The 20,072-nt window shown below is 38.3% G+C and overlaps 1 protein-coding gene across 1 annotated transcript in view; it reads right to left on the bottom strand.

The window, feature by feature from the left end:
* The window catches only part of LOC122920019 (mucin-5AC-like), a 69,998-nt gene extending 53,691 nt beyond the window's left edge, over window positions 1–16,307 (bottom strand). The window contains exons 1-15 of the mRNA XM_044269229.1: window positions 16,226–16,307; window positions 14,507–14,599; window positions 13,119–13,166; window positions 12,202–12,294; window positions 11,367–11,459; window positions 9,408–9,500; window positions 7,974–8,066; window positions 6,734–6,796; window positions 4,243–4,302; window positions 3,886–4,147; window positions 3,661–3,775; window positions 2,443–2,533; window positions 2,248–2,354; window positions 1,361–1,577; window positions 636–761 (exon numbers count right to left, since the gene is read on the bottom strand). Coding sequence (XP_044125164.1) covers window positions 636–761; window positions 1,361–1,577; window positions 2,248–2,354; window positions 2,443–2,533; window positions 3,661–3,775; window positions 3,886–4,147; window positions 4,243–4,302; window positions 6,734–6,796; window positions 7,974–8,066; window positions 9,408–9,500; window positions 11,367–11,459; window positions 12,202–12,294; window positions 13,119–13,166; window positions 14,507–14,599; window positions 16,226–16,307 — 1,636 coding nt within the window. The remainder of the gene's footprint in view (window positions 1–635; window positions 762–1,360; window positions 1,578–2,247; window positions 2,355–2,442; window positions 2,534–3,660; window positions 3,776–3,885; window positions 4,148–4,242; window positions 4,303–6,733; window positions 6,797–7,973; window positions 8,067–9,407; window positions 9,501–11,366; window positions 11,460–12,201; window positions 12,295–13,118; window positions 13,167–14,506; window positions 14,600–16,225) is intronic.
* Window positions 16,308–20,072: the final 3,765 nt, after the last annotated feature.

Raw genomic sequence — 20,072 nt, 5'->3', positions numbered from 1 at the left:
CAGGCAATATATGACTATTTAAGGTAGGTTTGTGGGGCCCACTGGTTCCTTGAATACCAATTTCAGCAGATAGATATGATAGATGATTGATAAATACCACAATTAAATCAGATCTGGCAGCATAGTACACAGAAAGGTCCACTCTCCTATTAGCACGGAAATAAAATGTGCCCTTATGTACAGTATTCATGAAATAACTGCATCTCCACTAAATTCTTATCTCTTCCCCAGTGACTGATAGGTGGCTATGTATGCCTGCAGAGGCCAAGGAAGCACAAAAGAAAAGAACTGATTCTACACTATTTCTGAAGATCACAGGAGCATTATGCCTTTCTGTAAGTATGATTTCCCCCTCCTTATCTATTCTATGGAGCTGACAACAAACATAGTAGGAAGTAAGGGCGCCCCCTGCTTGTGAGAGAACTGCATCTAGCTGTGCAGTCGAAAATATTAGGAAGCCCAAAAAAGACCTGTTCTATCACAGTTATAATTGTATAGATATGCACAGCCATTATTCAAACTTGTTTTGAAAACTCATAAATGCTTTAAGGAATCTTTTTCTGATAAATATTCAGCAGTTACATGAATATCTTTTTTATCACTGCCTTTATTAATAGTTTTTTCTTAAGACATACCTGCAGGGCAAAAGCATCCATCAATACAGTGGTTGTCACAGACTGATGAGCGGTCAGGGTTGGAACAAGTGTTGGGGCATGGATTTCCACATTCCTTGTATTCAAGATTGAAGTTACATTGAAGAGCTGTAATTGAAAAACATGGTCTTAAAAGATAAGTCCTACAGAAAACCACAGCTCATGTATTTGTATATCTATCATACAGCTATTTTTGTTGTGTGCAAGTAGCTGCTAGATCACGAATCAAATCATTTGCATATAAAATATTAAGGCATCTGCAAATTTAGCACACAAGCCATTGCTTTAGAACCACAAGACAAATCTTCTTGATATGAAATAGAAAAATGAAGGGAGCACAGCACGCCTAGTTTGGTAAGCAATCGGTGTATGTCTCCGGGGGGGGGGGGGGGGGGTGGCAAGTTCCCTCACAGGGATCAAATGATCAAAAAACTTAGAATAAAATTGGATGGAGACAGCACATCCTCAAGTGAAAATGTATTCCAGATGCAACATTTCAGATGTTAGAGCCTTTTTCAAGTCTCTAACAGCCGAAACGTTGCATCTGGAATAAATCTTCACTTGAGGATTTGTTGTTTCCATCCGATTATTTTCTACTTGATAAAAAATAGTGATTCAGAATTATTTGTCCTGCATGTTAATTATACTTTGTATTTAGCTTATGGTCTTCTCCATCAATATTCAGTAGGTAATGTGGGTGAACTCACGGCACAGCTTGGGAGTTCTCCAGTTCTTGGGTTGCCCTCCAGCGTGAGCACACTGCCGGGAATATTCAGTAAAGGTGTTACAAAGGCAGAAGCCAGTATCTTTTTGTGCACACCGGCACAAATCTTGTACGCAAACATCAATGTATAATGTAGGGTCCACTAGACGGTTGCAGGAGGAAAATGCAGAGCTGGTCAAGATCACTTCACAAAGTCTCCTCTGCAAGAAAAATAATAATAATAATAATAAAGCAAACAATGGTCATTAGTGATAATCTATATCTTCCTATGTCTATGGGATGCAAAATGTGTTGTAGTATTGCACATGCACAGTATCATTATAGGGTAAAGGTCCTTTTACATAACCAATTTCAGCCTGGAATGAGCACTGATTGACAATATAAGGGTCCATTCACACTTTAATAGAAAATGCCTATAGGACAGCCGCAGAACGGAAGTGCGGATGCATCTTTTACGGCCTTGTTGAAAATGAATGGGTCCGCACCTGTTCCGCATAATTGCAGAATGGATCCGGATCATTCATACGGACGTCTGAATGGAGCCTAACAACTCAACAGTTTTTCTTTTACAGATGGCCAATGCAAACTGTATAGGAGATGAATGATCATTAGTATTAGTATAGTTTGCCTATTGTTGGTAGCCCATCCTTTCTTTTCATGGGGATTTGTGCTGCCAACAGAAATTATATGTAGGTCCGCATAATATATCAGCCAAAAAACAGCCAATTATCTGGAGCATTCTTAATGGCTAATGTAAAAGGGCCTTAAGGAATTTTTGGTAAAATACAGATGGATGGTGGTGCAGCAATCAACGTCTATGACCTATCATGTCTGATCAGCTGGTGTTTGTTTGTTGTATCTAGAACTTACAGAATCAGTGCAGTTGTTTTGAGGCTGGATGGTTAGGTCCTGACACATTTCTGTAGGTCCATTTAATTTCTGCATGTTTCCATATTGAATCGGGGTCAGTTTAGCATCTAGGTAGAAAAAGAAAAAATGTAATAAGTCTAGTACATGATCAAAATCTAGTATAACTCTTCCAGTACCATTATAAAGGTGTCTTACTGTTTGAAATAAACTCATTGTAAACGGGAATGCCATTGAAGTCCCCACATAGACCACAAGTCTTGTTGTTAAATTTGTTGTCAAGCTCCAACTAATAAAAGAAGAGAAATGAGTGAAACGTAAGGCATCATCCCAAAATAGTGTGTGCTAATGGATGAAATGACTGAAACGAAGAATATTCAACACAACATGGGGCATTTATGAAACTGTTGTGAGGAAATCAGAGAGCACTACATCTAATTTTAGCAATGATTTCTCAAAGGCCTTTAAAACAATGAACTTAATTATTAGCTGTGGGCAACTACTCCAAAGCTCCCCTTAACTAGCCTTTATAAATCTTATGGCAGCTTATAGCTAATATCTCTTTCTACTCAAAAATCCTTCAAAATGCAAATTGTCTATCTTGTACACATGTGTCATAATAAGTTTGGATGTCTAAGTCCCATGGTGTTAAGGATCCTCATTGTACAAATCCATAATACAGCGCCCATTGTCTTCTAGGTTCCCATCCTGAACCTATGCTTTTACCATAGACATACTAATGCCAGAGGTATTTTCAGCTAAATACTATATATTTCTTCTATAGGAGAACATGGTGCCTCAAGGAGGAGCCATAGGGCTGTTAATGGAGTTCTTGCTGGGTTGCAATTGTCACCTACAATATAATGGTCAATGTGTACTGCTTTACAACGTGCATGGACACAGTAGCTTGTGACTATGCAAAGTGAGGGGGTTTAGTTTCATAATGAAGAGACACAGTGGTGTATGGAGGCTTATTTTCTGCTAATTAACTCATACTAGTCAAACCAGAGCTAACCATCTGTAGACAGCACTGTTCTACTCTGCACTATGAACCATGAAACAGTGCTGTCTACAGACACTGTATGTCTCTGGTTTGCCTTGTATGAGTTTATTTGCATGATTTTGGAAGTCATGGCCATCCAGGCATTTCTTCAACAGCAGTCACTGCAGGGGAAATGTAATATTAAATGGCAACCATTTAGTTTAATGGCCATTCATATAATATAAGGAGTCAAGTTTGCCAGAGAATGAATCACTCCTCTGGAGCAACTCTCCATTCTGACTCCAAGAGAGGCTCCCAAGAGATGAAACCGCTCTGATAAAAAGCCCTACTAGAGAATATGGATAGATGTTGTCTTCATAAGACAAGTTTAAGTGCACAAGCAATCTATTGTAGCAATTTCCACATGAAATTACCAAAATTGCATCATCCTCATTCCACATGAATCCAAGACCAAGTTTGGAAGAGACTTTGATGTAGATACCACTTCTATCTATCTGGACTCCTGAGAAACCGTAAGGTAGATCCACCCTAGCAATGAAAATACATACAAACAGTGTTGAGTCAAAAAACTATTATTTCATCAAAATAAAATAAAGTGTGGAGCGTTGATTGAAATATTATGAAAATAATTCACTTACTTTTGACCATTAAATAAAACATTTTCACTGGAAAGTTCAATTGAAATCCCCTCAATCTTGATAGCTATGCGGCTGATGGTGGACATACCATTTGCAACTGAACGTCTGATCTGGATGTTAAACTCTTCAAAATTGCTCTTGCAGTTGGAAGCAAACACATAGTTACAAGTACCAGGATAGTAGAAGATGTCTCCATCAAAGGTCTTGAAGTAAGAGTTGCCCCAAGTGCTACAGACTTGACTATTGTGAGCAGATACAACACCTGTGAAACAAGACAATCATGTTCATAGACATCTTATAGGTCAAATAGTCAATTTTGCTCAACATTTTGTTTATTATATAATTTAAAAAACATACTTCTCAGAACTGGAGTTGTTGTTGGAGCAATGAAGGTTAGTTTTGAAGATTGCTCACTACCTGAATGAGGTAAGAAAAAATATCTATAAGGTCAAAGGTAATAACGAAGTAAATCTAATGCAGAGTTCCTTCTTAACTGGTGCAACATATAATGACTTCAAGTGTGGTTTTGCTAAGATGAAGCATATTTCTCAATATTGTACTGTATTGAAATTCCTTTTAAAGGGAGATCATCAGTGGCATCCTTTCAAAGGAAACCCAACAGGATCTCTGGTTACAAACAACTATCTTTACTGCAGTATTTAGGAGAAAACTTAGTTTAGAAATTAGCCAGTTATGGGGAGAAGAGTCACAGGTGCCACTTCATGCATTTTAGTTGGCTCATTCAGCAGGTCTCTTGCTATTAGTGTATAGTGGAGACCTATCAATCGAGCTGATTTGGGTGTGGAGAAGCCAATGGGGAGTTCCTTATGACTTTTCTCCCCATTTCTGGCTCATTTCATTTAAGAGCAATTTGTCAAGGGTGGCAGCACTACCCTGTATAACAATTTGTGTGGTGCCCTTCCAAGTAGTCCCACTGTCCAGACCCAATAACAGTCCATGGCATAAAAGTTAAGGCAAAACAAACTGTAAATACTGCAGTGCAAAACCATTATCGAAGCTCCAAAATACGTAAAAATCTGTCGATGTGTCGGCCACATGCCCTTTCTCAAGCCATGCAGGTCTGTTTGGGGATATCTGCCACCCAAATATCTCTAGGATGTATCTGGGAAACACATAATAATAATAATCTAATTCTTATATCTTTATTTTTAATCTATAGGTATGGTACAATTTGGCAAATTTTACAAATGACTCGATGAAACTACTAAAACACCCTATGTAATCTCCCGTATTAAATGGTTCCGTCACTGTATACAGTCTAACATGTAGAAACTACATCTCCAGGCATTCAGCCTTTTCTGGCTCATTGTAAGAGTGGTGGTTACATGATGTAGCATAGGTTTAATCACTTACTCTTATCATAGCTATCCCTCTGATCGTAGTACCATGTGTTGGATTCCTTACTGGAAGCCTTCTGTTTGGAATTATCATTTCTCTGCTCTTGGAAGCCAACGGACTAGATTTTCTGTGCTGTGTCCCTCATCTGTGCGAAAAACATCTTATCAGGATACTTGGCAATGTGTTACATGAAAATTACACATTTGCTAATATACTTCCCATAAAAATGATGTTGAGTATTACATGGCAACATAACAAACATGCAGACGGATTTCTACTTTTTACTGTAGAAAATTGCAACGAAGGCAAAATAAAATTGCTTCCTCAGCTCTATTCTTATATAGTTTTTGCTTTGGGACAGAGCGATACATGAGAAGGATATAGGCTTTCACTGGTATACATTGGCAATAAGGTAACATTTACTTTACCCAATATAAGCCAATTGGACAAATTGGATAAATGTTCAGCCACTGGTAGACCGGTAGTTATTAAACTATGGGTACCAAAAGTTCTCCACCTGAATAAGCAGTATAGCGTGTGCACTGCTGATCTATTGAAACTATATGGGAGATATGGAAACAGCCATGTGCAAAATGGTATGTGATGAATGGGTTTGGTGGGAAAAAGCTGCTTTCCAGGTTAGGAGTGAGGTCTAATTTGTTTCAAATGTGTGCCACGTTTGTAGAGTACATGCAAAAAAAAAAAGTGCCAACTGGCAACACTTAAGACCAGTTCCACAATTTAGAATGTTTTCTATACATTTTTCAAAGGGCAGTTCAATATATTCATATAGGTCCGCATGACACTCTTATGAATTTAGCACATCTTTGCCGGCTAAAAAAACATTCTATAAATGTGGCCCGGGGTATCACGACAGCCCCCATACACATTAAATTACTGTATGCTGAACTTGCCGATTTCGTGAGGACAGTCAGATTATCTACTGTCAGCTCTCTCCTGGCATCATCGAATGATCCAATGAGTTGAATTTCAAGACCCACATCTTTTGATCTGCCAGGAGATATGCTGTTGCCAAAGGTGTCTGCCAGTGACTTTCTCCTTTCTTGCTATTATGTATAGAGGGGGTTGGGTGGACAGCTACTGAGGGTGTATTGTCACCTTAAGAAGTGAGTCAATTGCTAGTTGAATTTTTGACACCTCCTAGTCCACCAGTGCTGCTCACGGATGATCATATAAAACTGGAGAATTGGAATAATTAAAGGGGCATGTGTGTATGTTAAAGGATAAAATGTCCCAAAAATTAGACCAAAGACATTTTTGAATTTAGTATTTTGAAAACAGGCACTAAAAAAAGCTACGGTTTGTTAAAGTCTCCATTTGAGAGAATTTATCAATTTGAGAGAATTTATCAATATCGTATTCTAGACATTCTCATAAAACCCTTCAATGCTCTATGATAGTATTAATATATCTGCCTCCTTGGCTCTGTCTTAATATTTTAATGGTTGTATAAACCAATATTACACACCAGAGAAATCCTCATCCAGGTCAATGTTCTGAAAATTCTGGTTATATTTAATGTACCGTTCATCTGTTAGGAAAGAACACAATATGTTATTAAGATATAACAGACATATCATATTATAGTACATGATGTTATGGTAGTATTTTAATTCAGACACATAAAGGTATGAGATGGCAGCACACAGATGCAAACTGTGGGTCTGTAATACTAAACCATGGGAACCCCATGTTCTGTCATATAGGACCCTTAGGCTGACAAACACATCAGTTTAAAAGGTTATCCCATGATTCATGTAAAAATGAATATCAGACATTGCATAGTACATGACAACTCTTTCTAAATCTCTTACTAACAAAGCTAGAACCAGCCCTGGACCTCACGTGGATCCAGAAATCTCCCTATTCACTTTTCCTATTGCTCTAATACATTTATTTCAAGCTTGCAGCTCAGGTTATGTCCTTTCTTAGAGGGTGTCATAGCTACTAACAGCTGGTGGAACTGAGCCTGTGCGACCACCTCAGCGATGTTAATAACGTGGACAGAGAAATAAAGAGAAAAAACAAATAGCGGGTCACACTATACAGACACATTTTATTGAATAACTCAGTGGCTATGATAAGTTTTTATTTACATGCAATTACATAAGTAATAAGATCCAAACGCTGCTTTGAAAAAATGTACAATTTATTTTTAATGGAACAATTCCTTTAATTTTGGATCTGTAGTCAGAGCCATTAAATGGGCTTTCTGAGACTTTTATACTAATGACCTATGGTCTGTATAGGTCCTCAGTTTCTAATTGGTGGAGGTCCGAGACCTGAGACCCCGCCGATCAGATGTTTGAGAAGGCAACGGGGCTCGCAGTAGCCAAATATATTCATACCAAAAGAGTGTCCCTTCGGTAACAGTTGGCATAGTATATGTCTGTATTCTTTTTTCAGTTCTATGGAATAGCTTAGTCTACTTTGCTATTCACTACTGAGACAAACAGTAAATAATATATATTATGCAACATATATTTTTTTTGTGTCATATGTCAGAGTCATCTATTGGAGGCATATGTCAGGCAATACTCCCAATCTACAGATGTACAGATGTAAAAGCTGCCAAACAGTCCGCACATACAATCAGCGTATCGTTATATACATAACATAGCCATTCTAATACAAAGTGAGTGTGCTGTGTAAATCATCCTCTTCACCCTTTGTAAATTCTCTATGTACAGTAAGGATTATAATCTCACCAGAGGCCTGTTGGTAGACAGCACTGTTTTGGTTCAGTTCATTGGATTCCTGTGAAGCAGAGCCTTTCGCCTTTGAAGACTTTTGCTTTAAGGCTGGTGAAAATAAATTAAAATATAATTTATAACAGTTTTAATAAGCCATGACAATCTATTCAGCGGGGGTGGGGGTGGGGGGGGTCCGAGAATACCTAAATTCTGCTGTTTTAGAGTACCTACAGTACCGAAACTCAGTGCCGGAGCTACACAACTCTATCCATTGTGTAGCTGACGAAGCCCTAAGTTTGGAGAACCATATACTTATCTTGGTCAGTTGGACATGGTTATGCAGTTGTTGCTGAGGAGCTGTACTGTACCACACAATATCAGGTTATTGACTTTACATGGTCAGTTCTATGTTTCAAATTTTGGCACTATTTTGTCCGTATATTATGTTTTTCAGTGTAACCTATAGTCACTAGTAGAAGAGGTCATCAATATTAAAATCATTTAGTAAAGGCATAGTAGTGGACTTTTGTAAATCCACAGTTGAATGGGGACTCTTTTGTCAGTGTGACCACCCTATAGGTAAGTAGGCAGCGTAACTAGTGGGTGCAGGTTCAGAAATAATTGTCTGATACTGTCACCTCCAGAAAAATATCTGAACATCAATCATTGGTTCAATAACAAAAATTGAACACTGGCTTCAATGACCTTCTGCTAGCTGTAAGTAATTGGCTGGATGTTTTTGAGCAACGTGGCATCGTATTGGTCCGTGGCCATGTTTATTTATACAACTGAATATGGGTTTTATTGCAATGTACAGATGTAGCAGTTGCTAATAGTCCGCACGCTATGCAATCGGCATACCACTATTTACATAGCAAAGCCATTCTAATACAGAGTGAATGTGCTGTGTAAATCTTCCTCTTCACCCCTCTGTCACTTCTCTATCCAAGGATTCTAATACTGGGAGATTGCTTTAAGTCGGACCTTGCGCTCCTATAATTCGCCCACTGGCTCCTGGTATTGCCCACATGGCCCAGGTAGGTTTAGCATTAGGTCCCGAGCTACTTGAGAAACCTTGGCGCGGTGCTTGGGCTCAGACATGTCCTCCAAGCAGGTTATGTTGGCTAATTCTCAATTTTATACCAGTATGAGGGTTAGTAAGACCGCAGAGTGCACCAGTCTTTGTTTTCGTTATATTATTTTTACTGTTTATCACATCCACACATTTGCTATCCTGTGTAGGATGTCCATTGTGGCACTTGTGGTCCGCTGCAGGCACCCTCCATTGTATGTATTTTTGCTGGGGATTGCCATTAGCAGCGGACCACAAGTGCAGGATCTGCCCCCCCTCCCCCCCCCCCCCCGGTATAGATGGACCACTGCATATGGGGTTGAGCACTTCATGTTTTTCATTACCACGCCAATTTGTAGTAAGGATTATAATCTCACCAGAGGCCTGTTGGTAGACAGCACCATTGCCGTTCAGTTCATTGGAATCCTGTGAAGCAGAGCCTTTCGCCATTGAAGACTTTTGCTTTGAGGCTGGTGAAAATAAATTAAAATATAATTTATAACAGTTTTGATAAGCCATGAAGAACACCAATATTAAGCTGTTTTAGAGAACCTACAGTACCGAAACTCAGTGCCGGAGCTACACAACTCTATCCATTGTGTAGCTGACAAAGCCCTAAGTTTGGAGAAAACCATATACTTATCTTAGTTAGTTGGACATGGTTATGCATTTGTTGCTGAGGAGCTGTACTGTACCAGACAATATCAGGTTAGTGACTGAACATGGTCAGTTCTATGCTTCCAATTTTGGCACTATTTTGTCCGTATAATATGTTTTTTAGTGTAACTTATAGTCACTGGTAGAATAGGTCAACAATATTGAAATCATTTAGTGGACTTGTGTAAATCCACAGTTGAATGGGGACTCTTGTCGGTGTGGCCACCCTATAGTTAGGTAGGCAGCATAACCAGTGGGTGCAGGTTCAGAAAACATTGTCTGATACTGTCACCTCCAGAAAAGTATCTGAACAAATACATCCTACATAAATCAGATCTATACATATAACTGCAAATTCATACTTTTTTTTAAATAATACCACCTACACACATCTAGCGATCCCACCTCAGACACATGTATATACAACTAACAGATTAGGCAAATTGGGAAAAGGGATTAAAATATTCTACTCCCAACTATCAGAACCTTACTTAGAATCTCACACCTCACATATAAAAAAGTGGGAGAGAGATTTAAATATAAAAATGTCTCTGTCCCAATGTAAAAAATCTTTCACGACTTCAATTTGCAGCTCATCCTCCACTGAACACCATGAAGCCTACTCTAAACTAATATATAGATGGTACTACACACCATACAGACTATCCAAGATCTATGAGAATACATCCAGTATGTGCTGGAGAGGATGCAACCAGACAGGCACTCTCCCCCACATATTCTGGGAATGCCCACCCATATCTAACTTCTGGCAAGAAATCAACAACCTAATCCTAAATGTCATAGGAGTGAAACTCCCTTTCAGACCAGAAATATTTATTTTAAGATTAAATTTAGACAATCTATCTCCCTCTCAAAAAACTGTACTCTGTCATATACTTACAGCTTCCCTCCAGAGTATCGCACAACACTGGAAATCCACACTCACCCCTCCCATTTCACAGATAATCAGGAAAGTAAATATTAACTGCAGATTCGAAGAAATGATAGCAAACAGTAATAATACATCTGCCAAATACTATAAAACTTGGGCGCCATGGAGGTCTACAGTCTACGCCACTCTACTAGATCCATAAGATCAACCGAACTAAAACTCCAACTTTTATTAATATGGGTGGAACTATATAACCCTGTTCTTTTATTTTTTTTTATTTTTTCGCTGTCATACTGTATTTTCCTCTTGGGAATTTTATCATCCCTCATTCATAGCAATTCATTGTCTCATGCTGTAAAGACAAACATATAGTTTCTTCCATCTGCAATGTTTAGCAGGTGGAACTGCATTTTATTGTCCTCTATTATCATTTATTGATACTAAACCAATAAAAACGATTGAAACAGAAAAATATCTGAACATCAATCACTGGTTCAATAACAAAAATTGAACACTGGCTTCAATGACCTTCTGCTAGCTGTAAGAAATTGGCTGGATGTTTTTGAGCAACGTGGCATCGTATTGGTCCTTGGCTATGTTTATTTCCACAACTGAATATGGGTTTTATTGCAATGTACAGATGTAGCAGTTGCTGATAGTCCGCACTCTAGGCAATCGGCATACCACTATTTACATAGCAAAGCCATTCTAATACAGAGTAAATGTGTTGTGTGACTATTCCTCTACACTCTTCTGTCACTTTTTTATGCAAGGATTATAATCTCACCAGAGGCCTGTTGGTAGACAGCACCATTGCCGTTCAGTTCATTGGAATCCTGTGAAGCAGAGCCTTTCGCCATCGAAGACTTTTGCTTTGAGGCTGGTGAAAATAAATTAAAATATAATTTATAACAGATTTGATAAGCCATGAAAATCTGATCAGTGGTGGGGGGGGGGGGGGTCCGAGAACACCTATATTAAGCTGTTTTAGAGTACCTACAGTACCGAAACTCAGTGCCGGAGCTACACAACTCTATCAAATGTGTAGCTGACGAAGCCCTAAGTTTGGAGAACCATATACTTATCTTGGTCAGTTGGACATGGTTATGCAGTTGTTGCTGAGGACCTGTACTGTACCACACAATATCAGGTTATTGACTTTACATAGTCAGTTCTATGTTTCCAATTTTAGCACTATTTTGTCCGTACATTATGTTTTTCAGTGTAACTTATAGTCACTGGTAGAATAGGTCATCAATATAAAAATCATTTAGTGGAATTGTCTGATACTGTCACCTCCAGAAAAATATCTGAACATCAATCACTGGTTCATTAACCAAAAATGAACACTGGCTTCAATGACCTTCTGCTAGCTGTAAGTAATTGTCTGGATGTTTTTGAGCAACGTGGCATCGTATTGGTCCGTGGCCATGTTTATTTCTACAACTGAATATGGGTTTTATTGCAATGTACAGATGTAGCAGTTGCTAATAGTCCGCACGCTATACAATCGGCATACCACTATTTACATAGCAAAGCCATTCTAATGCAGAGTAAATGTGCTGTGTAAACCTTCCTCTTCACCCTTCTGTTACTTTTCTATGCAAGGAATATAATCTCACCAGAGGCCTGTTGATAGACAGCACCATTGCCATTCAGTTCATTGGATTCCTGTGAAGCAGAGCCTTTCGCCATTGAAGACTTTTGCTTTGAGGCTAGTGAAAATAAATGAAATATAATTTGCAAGAAGTTTTTGACAAATCCACACACTAGTAAATAACATCTTCACTTCTACATCTTTTTAGAGAATTGCATCAAACACGGCTTAAAGACAGAAATAATGCAGTGATAATGCAGAAATGACAGGTCCAACCATTACTTTTGAAAAATGTAAATTATACACTGCTTCATAAAATTCTCTATATTGCACTGTATACATCATTAAAATATAATAATAAATGTGCTATCTCTAGGTACAAAATCAGGGAGTGAAATCAGGTCTGGACAAATCCTGGCAGGAAATATGCCTAGAACGCATTTTTCTATTGGTATTTATTAACAACTACATCCCTGGTAAGGAACCCCAATATACTGACAAGTGGTGACAATCAAACCCTATGACGCCTACACTAACTCCACCATGCCAATGAATTAATATGCAGACAAGTGTTGAGGAAATGTTCTCTACCCCCCAATATGGTTATTGAATTTACATGGTCAGTGATATGTTTCCATACTTAGGGACTATTGTATCCGTACATTACTTTTTTCTGTGTACCTTACAGTGATATGTTGAGTAACTCGAACAATTTCCTTTCTGTCTGATGCAAGTCTTTCAGAGAACCAGCTAAACTGTACCATGCATATATTGACTTAAGGCTGAGAACTTCATGGCTGTCACCAGCTTTTGTAAACTGGAACTGAGTAGAACGGAAAGTGGAAGGGAATAATTGATGACGTCGCAACGATGTCTGTGGTTTAAATGGGAAATTTATAGAGTTTCTTACGCACATTGGGTAGAAGTATATTATTGGCTCACCTGATTTCATTTGTGCTTGACCATCTGTTTGATCCGAAGAATCTGATCCTGTGTAATTATAAAAAAAAATCATTGGTATTGATCCATAAAGGGTTCATGTATTTGCTGTTGTGGCAGCAATGGGGTTCAACTCTTGGATACTTGACATTACTTTTCACATGTTAACATTTACTTTACTGCATAGAACAAACTGGTTACATTGTAGAAATGTATGTTGATTGCTAGAAACACTGTACAATATTTTTTATATAGAACTGGTGCTGGCATTGAGGATATGTGACCATATGGGTTGAAATACTTTGATAAATGTACATTCATTGTCTTAAAATCTGGTTACACGAGACTTCGATGAATAACTTCGTCATTAGATTTTTAAACTTGAAAACCATTTAAAAACAAGAATCCGAAGTCAGTTTCAGTATCGGCTGGTAACTCAGTACCAAAGCTGACTTGGCATCCAAGTTTTTAAAAGGTTTTCAAGTTCAAAGCTCAAATATCAAAGTTATTCCCTAAAGTTCCGCGACACTTCGGTGATAACGAATTTCCTTCGCCAGAGCCCATACATTTTAATGTGATACGGAGATGAATCTTCGTACAGCAACAAAGTTTTGAGCAAAACGGCTTCGGATCACTGAAGTCTCACGAGACGTTGATGAATAACTTCGACATTCAATTTTTTACTTGAAAACCATTTTTAACAGGTTTCCTACGTCAGCTTTGGTACTGGCTAGTACCTTGGTACTAAAGCCAACTTTGGATACAAGTTTTGAAATAGTTTTCAAGTTTATCGGACACCATCAAGAGCACAGGGTTTGGTGCACCATAGTTTCCAGTTATGTTTTCATTTTCTAAAACCAGTTTAAAATTTTGTGGTAAATGCATCAGGGTTTTCCTGGATGTTTATATTGATGGCCTAGCCACAGGATAGGCCATCAATTTCTGATCAGCGGGGGTACCTAAGTGAGTTTGCAGTGTCTACTTGGTGGATGTGCGGCGAAAGCTCTCGGTAGCTACGCCAAACATATTAATAGGGTCCCATTCACCCTTTCAGCATCAGTTGGGATGGTATATGTTGATATACTTTTTTCAGTTTGCTATGCTTTCAATGCAGAGATAGACAGCAAAAATGTGTACTACGCAGCATATATTGTTTTAATATATTGGGGGCTTATGGGAAATTTATGCAACTATATGCCTAGACAGCAGCCTATATTAGAGAGGCATCCACTGGAGGTATATGTCAGGGAATACCCCGTACCTCCAATGTATGGATGTATTGCTATTTACGTAGCACAGCTAGTCTAATTCAAAGTGAATGAGCGTTGCACCATGTAAATCTTCCTCTTCACCCTTTTTTAAATTCTCCATATAAGGGATTATAATCTCACCAGAGGCCTGTTGGTAGACAGCACTGTTTACGTTCAGTTCATTGGATTCCTGTGAAGCAGAGTCTTTTGCCATTGCAGCCATTTCCTGGAATGCTGGTGAAAATAAATTAAATATTGTTTTTAACAATTTTGGCACTAGTAAATAAGATTTTCTTTTCTATACAGTTGTTTTATACTATATTGACCATGCAAAAATTGCAGCGCCAGCCATTACTACCGAAACATCCTAATTATCAGCTGCTTCATAAAATTCAATTTGTTACACTGTATCCATCTCTAAAGTAATGTTAAAACAAAAATGCTATTCGTATAAAATCAAATTTTAAAGGGGTTTTCTGAGACTTTTATACTGATGACTAGGGATGAGCGAATCAACTTCGGATGAAACACCCGAAGTCGATTTACATAAAACTTAATTCTAAAACTGAACGGAGCAGGAGCTCCGTTTAGTACTAGAATGCATTGGCTCCGATGAGCCAAAGTTATTGCTTTGCGAAGTCTCATGAGACTTAGCGTAATAACTTCATAAATTATTTGTACTGTAAAAAACCATTTTCCGAACTCAGTTTCAGTTCACTATTGATGACCTATCCTCTGGACCCCCTTAGACCCCCACTGATCAGCTGTTTCATAGACTCTTGCAGTAGCGCCATGGCCTTCTTTCAGCATGGAGGATATGTGACCATAAACCATATGGGTTGAAATATTCCGATAAATGTACATTTATTGTCTTAAAATCTGGTTACACGAGACTTTGATGAATAACTTCGGCATTAGATTTTTAAACTTGAACACCATTTAAAAACAAGAATCCGAAGTCAGTTTCAAGTATCGGCTGGTAACTCAGCACCAAAGCTGACTTGGGATCCAAGTTTTAAAATGGCTTTCAATTTCAAAACTCAAATATCAAAGTTATTCCCTAAAGTCCCGCGACACTTCGGTGATAATGAATTTCCCTCGCCAGAGCCCATACATTTGAATGTGATACGTAGATGAATCTCCGTACAGTATTCAAACGAAGTTTTGAGCAAAGCGACTTCGGATCACTGTAGTCTCACGAGACTTTAATGAATAACTTCGACATTCGATTATTAAACTTGAAAACCATTTTCAACAGGTTTTCTATGTCGGCTTTGGTACTGGCTAGTACCTTGGTATTGAAGCCAACTACGAATCCAAGTTTTGAAATAGTTTTCAAGTTCATCTGACTCCAAATTTCCATACAGCATTCAAACTAAGTTTTGAGCGAATTGACTTTGGCCATCAATATCTGATCAGCGGGGGTGCCTAAGTGAGTTTGAAGAGTCTACTTGGTGGATGTGCGGCGAAAGCTCTCGGTAGCTACGCCAAACATATCGATAGGGTCCTATTCACTCTTTCAGCATCAGTTGGGATGGCATATGTTGATATACTTTTTTCAGTTTGCTATGCTTTCAATGCAGAGATAGACAGCAAAAATGTGTACTACACAGCATATATTGTTTTAATATATTGGCGGTTCATGGCAAATTTATGCAACTATATGCCTAGACAGTGGCCTATATGAGAGAATCATCCACTGGAGGTATATGTCAGGTAATACCCCGTACCTCCAATGTATGGATGTATTGCTATTTATGTAGCACAGTTAGTCTAATTCAAAGTGAATTAGCGTTGCACCATGTAAATCTTCCTCTTCACCATTTTTTTAATTCTCCACATAAGGGATTATAATCTCACCAGAGTCCTGTTGGTAGACAGCACTGTTTAGGTTCAGTTTATTGGATCCCTGTGAAGCAGAGTCTTTTGCCATTGCAGCCATTTTCCGGGATGCTGGTGAAAATAAATTAAATATTTAACAATTTTGGCACTAGTAAATAAGATTTTCTTTTCTATACAGTTTTTTCATACTATATTGACAATGCAAAAATTTCAGGGTCAGCCATTACTGCCGAAACATCCTAATTATCAGCTGCTTCATAAAATTCAATTTGTCACACTGTACCCATCTCTAAAGTAATATTAAAATAAATATGCTATTCGTATAAAATCAAATTTTAAAGGGGTTTTCTGAGACTTTTATACTGATTACTAGGAATGAACGAATTGACTTCGGATGAAACACCCGAAGTCGATTCACATAAAACTTCATTCTAATACTGTACGGAGCAGGAGCTCCGTTTAGTATTAGAATGCATTTGCTCTGATGTGCCGGTTATTGCTTCGCGAAGTCTCACGAGACTTAGCGTAATAACTTCATAAATTAATTTGTACTATTAAAAACCATTTTCAGAACTTAGGTTCGGTTCCCTATTGATGGCCTGTCCTCTGAACCCCCGAGATGATCAGCTGTTTCATAGGCTCTTGCAGTAGCGCCATTGCCTTCTTTCAGCTCACAAAGAACAGTACTGTACATTGTATAGTGGCTGTGCTTGGTATTACTTGAATGGGGCTGAGCTGCTAATAGGCCACGTGCCTTCTCAAACAGCTGATCTGCAGGGGTCCTGTGGATAGGTCATCAGTATGAAAGTCTTGGAAAACCTCACCCTCTAAGGCTGTATGTTATAAACCACCCACATATTATTCAATAATGTCAAAATATCTAATTGTACAAGCAATATAAATGCACCGAATACAAAAAAGGGTTACCAACCAGTATTGGGCATAATTATAGATAAAGGCTTCATCTACACCTCAGTCCTTTATATGCGTTTCAACCCATGGCTTCTTCCATGGGCAAAAAGCGCATTGGCTTCTGAGGTGGAAATAAAAGGGAGCTATGGTGTGAGACATGCATTGGCCTGAGGTGGGGGTTAATCCCTTATAAACAATTATACTGGTTTGTAACCCTTGATTACTTCTGTACACTGTATATTGCCAGTCCTGCTTAAAGTTAGATATTTTGGCATTATTTAATGATATGTGGGTGGTATAGCTGTAAGGTAATATTTTCCAACTTGATTTTTGGCTTGTTTTCTTGTTGTTTTTAACTTTGAAAAGAAGTGTGTGTATTGAAGGTTCTAACTGAGAGTGGAGTGCTATTTCCATCATGCCAGGTGCAGAGTTAAATAAAATAAAATAAAAGGATCAAACTGTTCCAAGTACAGTGCTAAGCGCCTGTCTCTGTTGCATCCAGTTACTGCTGGACCAGAAGTGTGATGTCACTGAAGCCAATCGATGGCCTCAGCAGTCACTTGTCATTCCTGATGTATTACTTCATGCCATTTCCCATCAGTCTACATTATGTTAGAGTCAATGTATATGTGCACAATGGCTGGCCAAAGATACTCATTGGTAACTGATTCATGAATATATCACGTCAATCAAAGAAAAATATATGGTGTACTCTTCTATAGATAGGTGAAATTCCTAAAAATTACTTATTGCTAACATTGCGAGAAATATATTTCAATCATTGCACATCAGCTGTATTTGAAAATGAACTTACCTTGTGCCTGAAGGCAGGCATTTATTATGAGAAGGGCACATATTGATGCCCAAAGGCCCCTGGAGGTCCCCATGTTTTTCTCAGCTCAAGGCTTGAGCTGAATGTCCAGAGCTGGCACTGTTCCTGTGCCCCTGCTGGACTACTTATAGGGCATAAACCCTGCCTCTACTTACGTGCTAGGGGAAAAGACCAATAACTGGAGATGGCTACTGACGTCAAATGCTAAGCTGTTTTTCTGTGGATCCAGGATGTTTGTGTTCTCACTTGGATGAAAAATACATTTTGCTAAATGGGAGTGATGAGGTGTCAGTGGAAGAAAATCATAAACACTTGATACATATGCAGTTTACTTAGTAAATACATAGCTTTCTGGGACTTTCGGTGTAAAGCAAATGCTTGCTTAGAATAGGATTTAGCAAATCTTTAGATTTTCCACTAATTTTTCAAGCAACCTAATGTCTTTGTTATGTATGAACTTTTCACATCTTGAGTTCATTGTAGAGTGTATTTTTTTAGCACAAGCACTTTAGTTACAAAATGTAAAGTTGCATGAAGGTGTTGTCAAAAGAAAACTACTGTGCCAACTTTATACAATGTTCATGAGATCTGTGTTTCACAAATATGTTGGCTTTGGTTTACACTAGCTTTGGGTGTTTTGTACACCTTAGACACATTGCATCTTCTGGACCAAGTGATTTTTACATTCTCCTAGTTTGTAACTAATTACATGTTTACGTTCTGGAGTGGCTTTTTGGCCTCCAGTATCTAGGTAGAACACTTTGGAAATTGAAAACCCAGATTTAGGAGCATGTTTGTAGGTTTTGAAACACACAATGTGTCTTTACATTCCACAAAATATCAGAATTGTTCTCCATCTGGTCTGAAATTTGACGGGTTGGAATTAGTTGTAAAAAATGGATAGTTAATTTTATATGAATCGTATGTGATTATCATTAAAGCATGTGGATTTTATCGACTACTGCTGCAGTGCTTCATTATGTGGGCTGTGGTCCTGTTTTTCCTTATACAGGGAAAACAGTTTGACTCGGCCGATAATGAAGTGACAACAATCAAACAAACAGTTTTTAAAGCAGTGACGAACAGCTATACAACAGAATCGAGGACTCTGGTATTTCCGGCATGTGAGATCTTTCTTTTATATACCTTCAGACTGCTTTAGTAAGCACCACACACCAGTTTCAGAAACTGTATATTTAATTATTCAGTCACTACAATCGCAATAAAAACATAATATATTAACAAGCATACAAGTCAAACAAAACTCTAAAAAACCATCCTGGGTTAAACTCATAATCAGCCAAAAGGGCTCATGCACACGACTGCATCTATTTTGCGGTCCGCAAAACACAGATCCGCAAAACAAAAAAAGGATGACAACCGTGTTGCATTTGTTTGTTTTTTAGTGTGGATGCATTGTAACCCTGCCTGTCCTTGTCCACAAAACGGGCAAGAATAGGACATGTTAAAATTTTTTTTTGCTGAACGGATATGTGGACATACGGACGCAGAATGCACACAATATTATCATATGCATGAGCATTTTTTTTTTTAAAGGGACGAATAAGTGCAGTACACAAACATTTCCACATTTGAGTCACCTACTCAACCCATCCCAAATTAAGCCATGCTGGAAGAGTAGATGATGTTGGAGAAAATCAAAAGACACATAAAAACATTAAATACAGTTAAATCTTATCAAATTAAGCTACCTGTGAGTCAAAATAGCAATTTTCCTTTCACTATGAAATAATAATTCATTGACTGAAAATTCTTACGCTTTTACATTTGGTGGTTCATTTGAAATCCACTTAAAGCCTCATTCACATGTCAGCGTTCAGTCAGTAATTTCCATCAGTGACTGTGAGCCAAAACAAGGATTGGAGCCTCCACAGAGATAAGGTATAAGGGAAAGATCTGCTCCTGTTCTGTGTTTGGAGCCACACCTGGTTTTGGCTCGAAATCACGGATGGAAATAATTGATGGAACACTGTGTAAATGAATCTTTAGGCTGAGTTCACATCAGCGTTCAGTCTTTCCATTCTGCTGCTCCGCTATAGGAGCAGGAGAAAGGAAAGGATGCATTCGACACTGACCCCAACATTGACTACGGACATATTT

This window comes from Bufo gargarizans, chromosome 10 (assembly GCF_014858855.1).
Source record: "Bufo gargarizans isolate SCDJY-AF-19 chromosome 10, ASM1485885v1, whole genome shotgun sequence".
Taxonomy (NCBI): Eukaryota; Metazoa; Chordata; class Amphibia; order Anura; family Bufonidae; genus Bufo; species Bufo gargarizans.
This window is presented reverse-complemented; position numbering and strand designations above follow the sequence as displayed.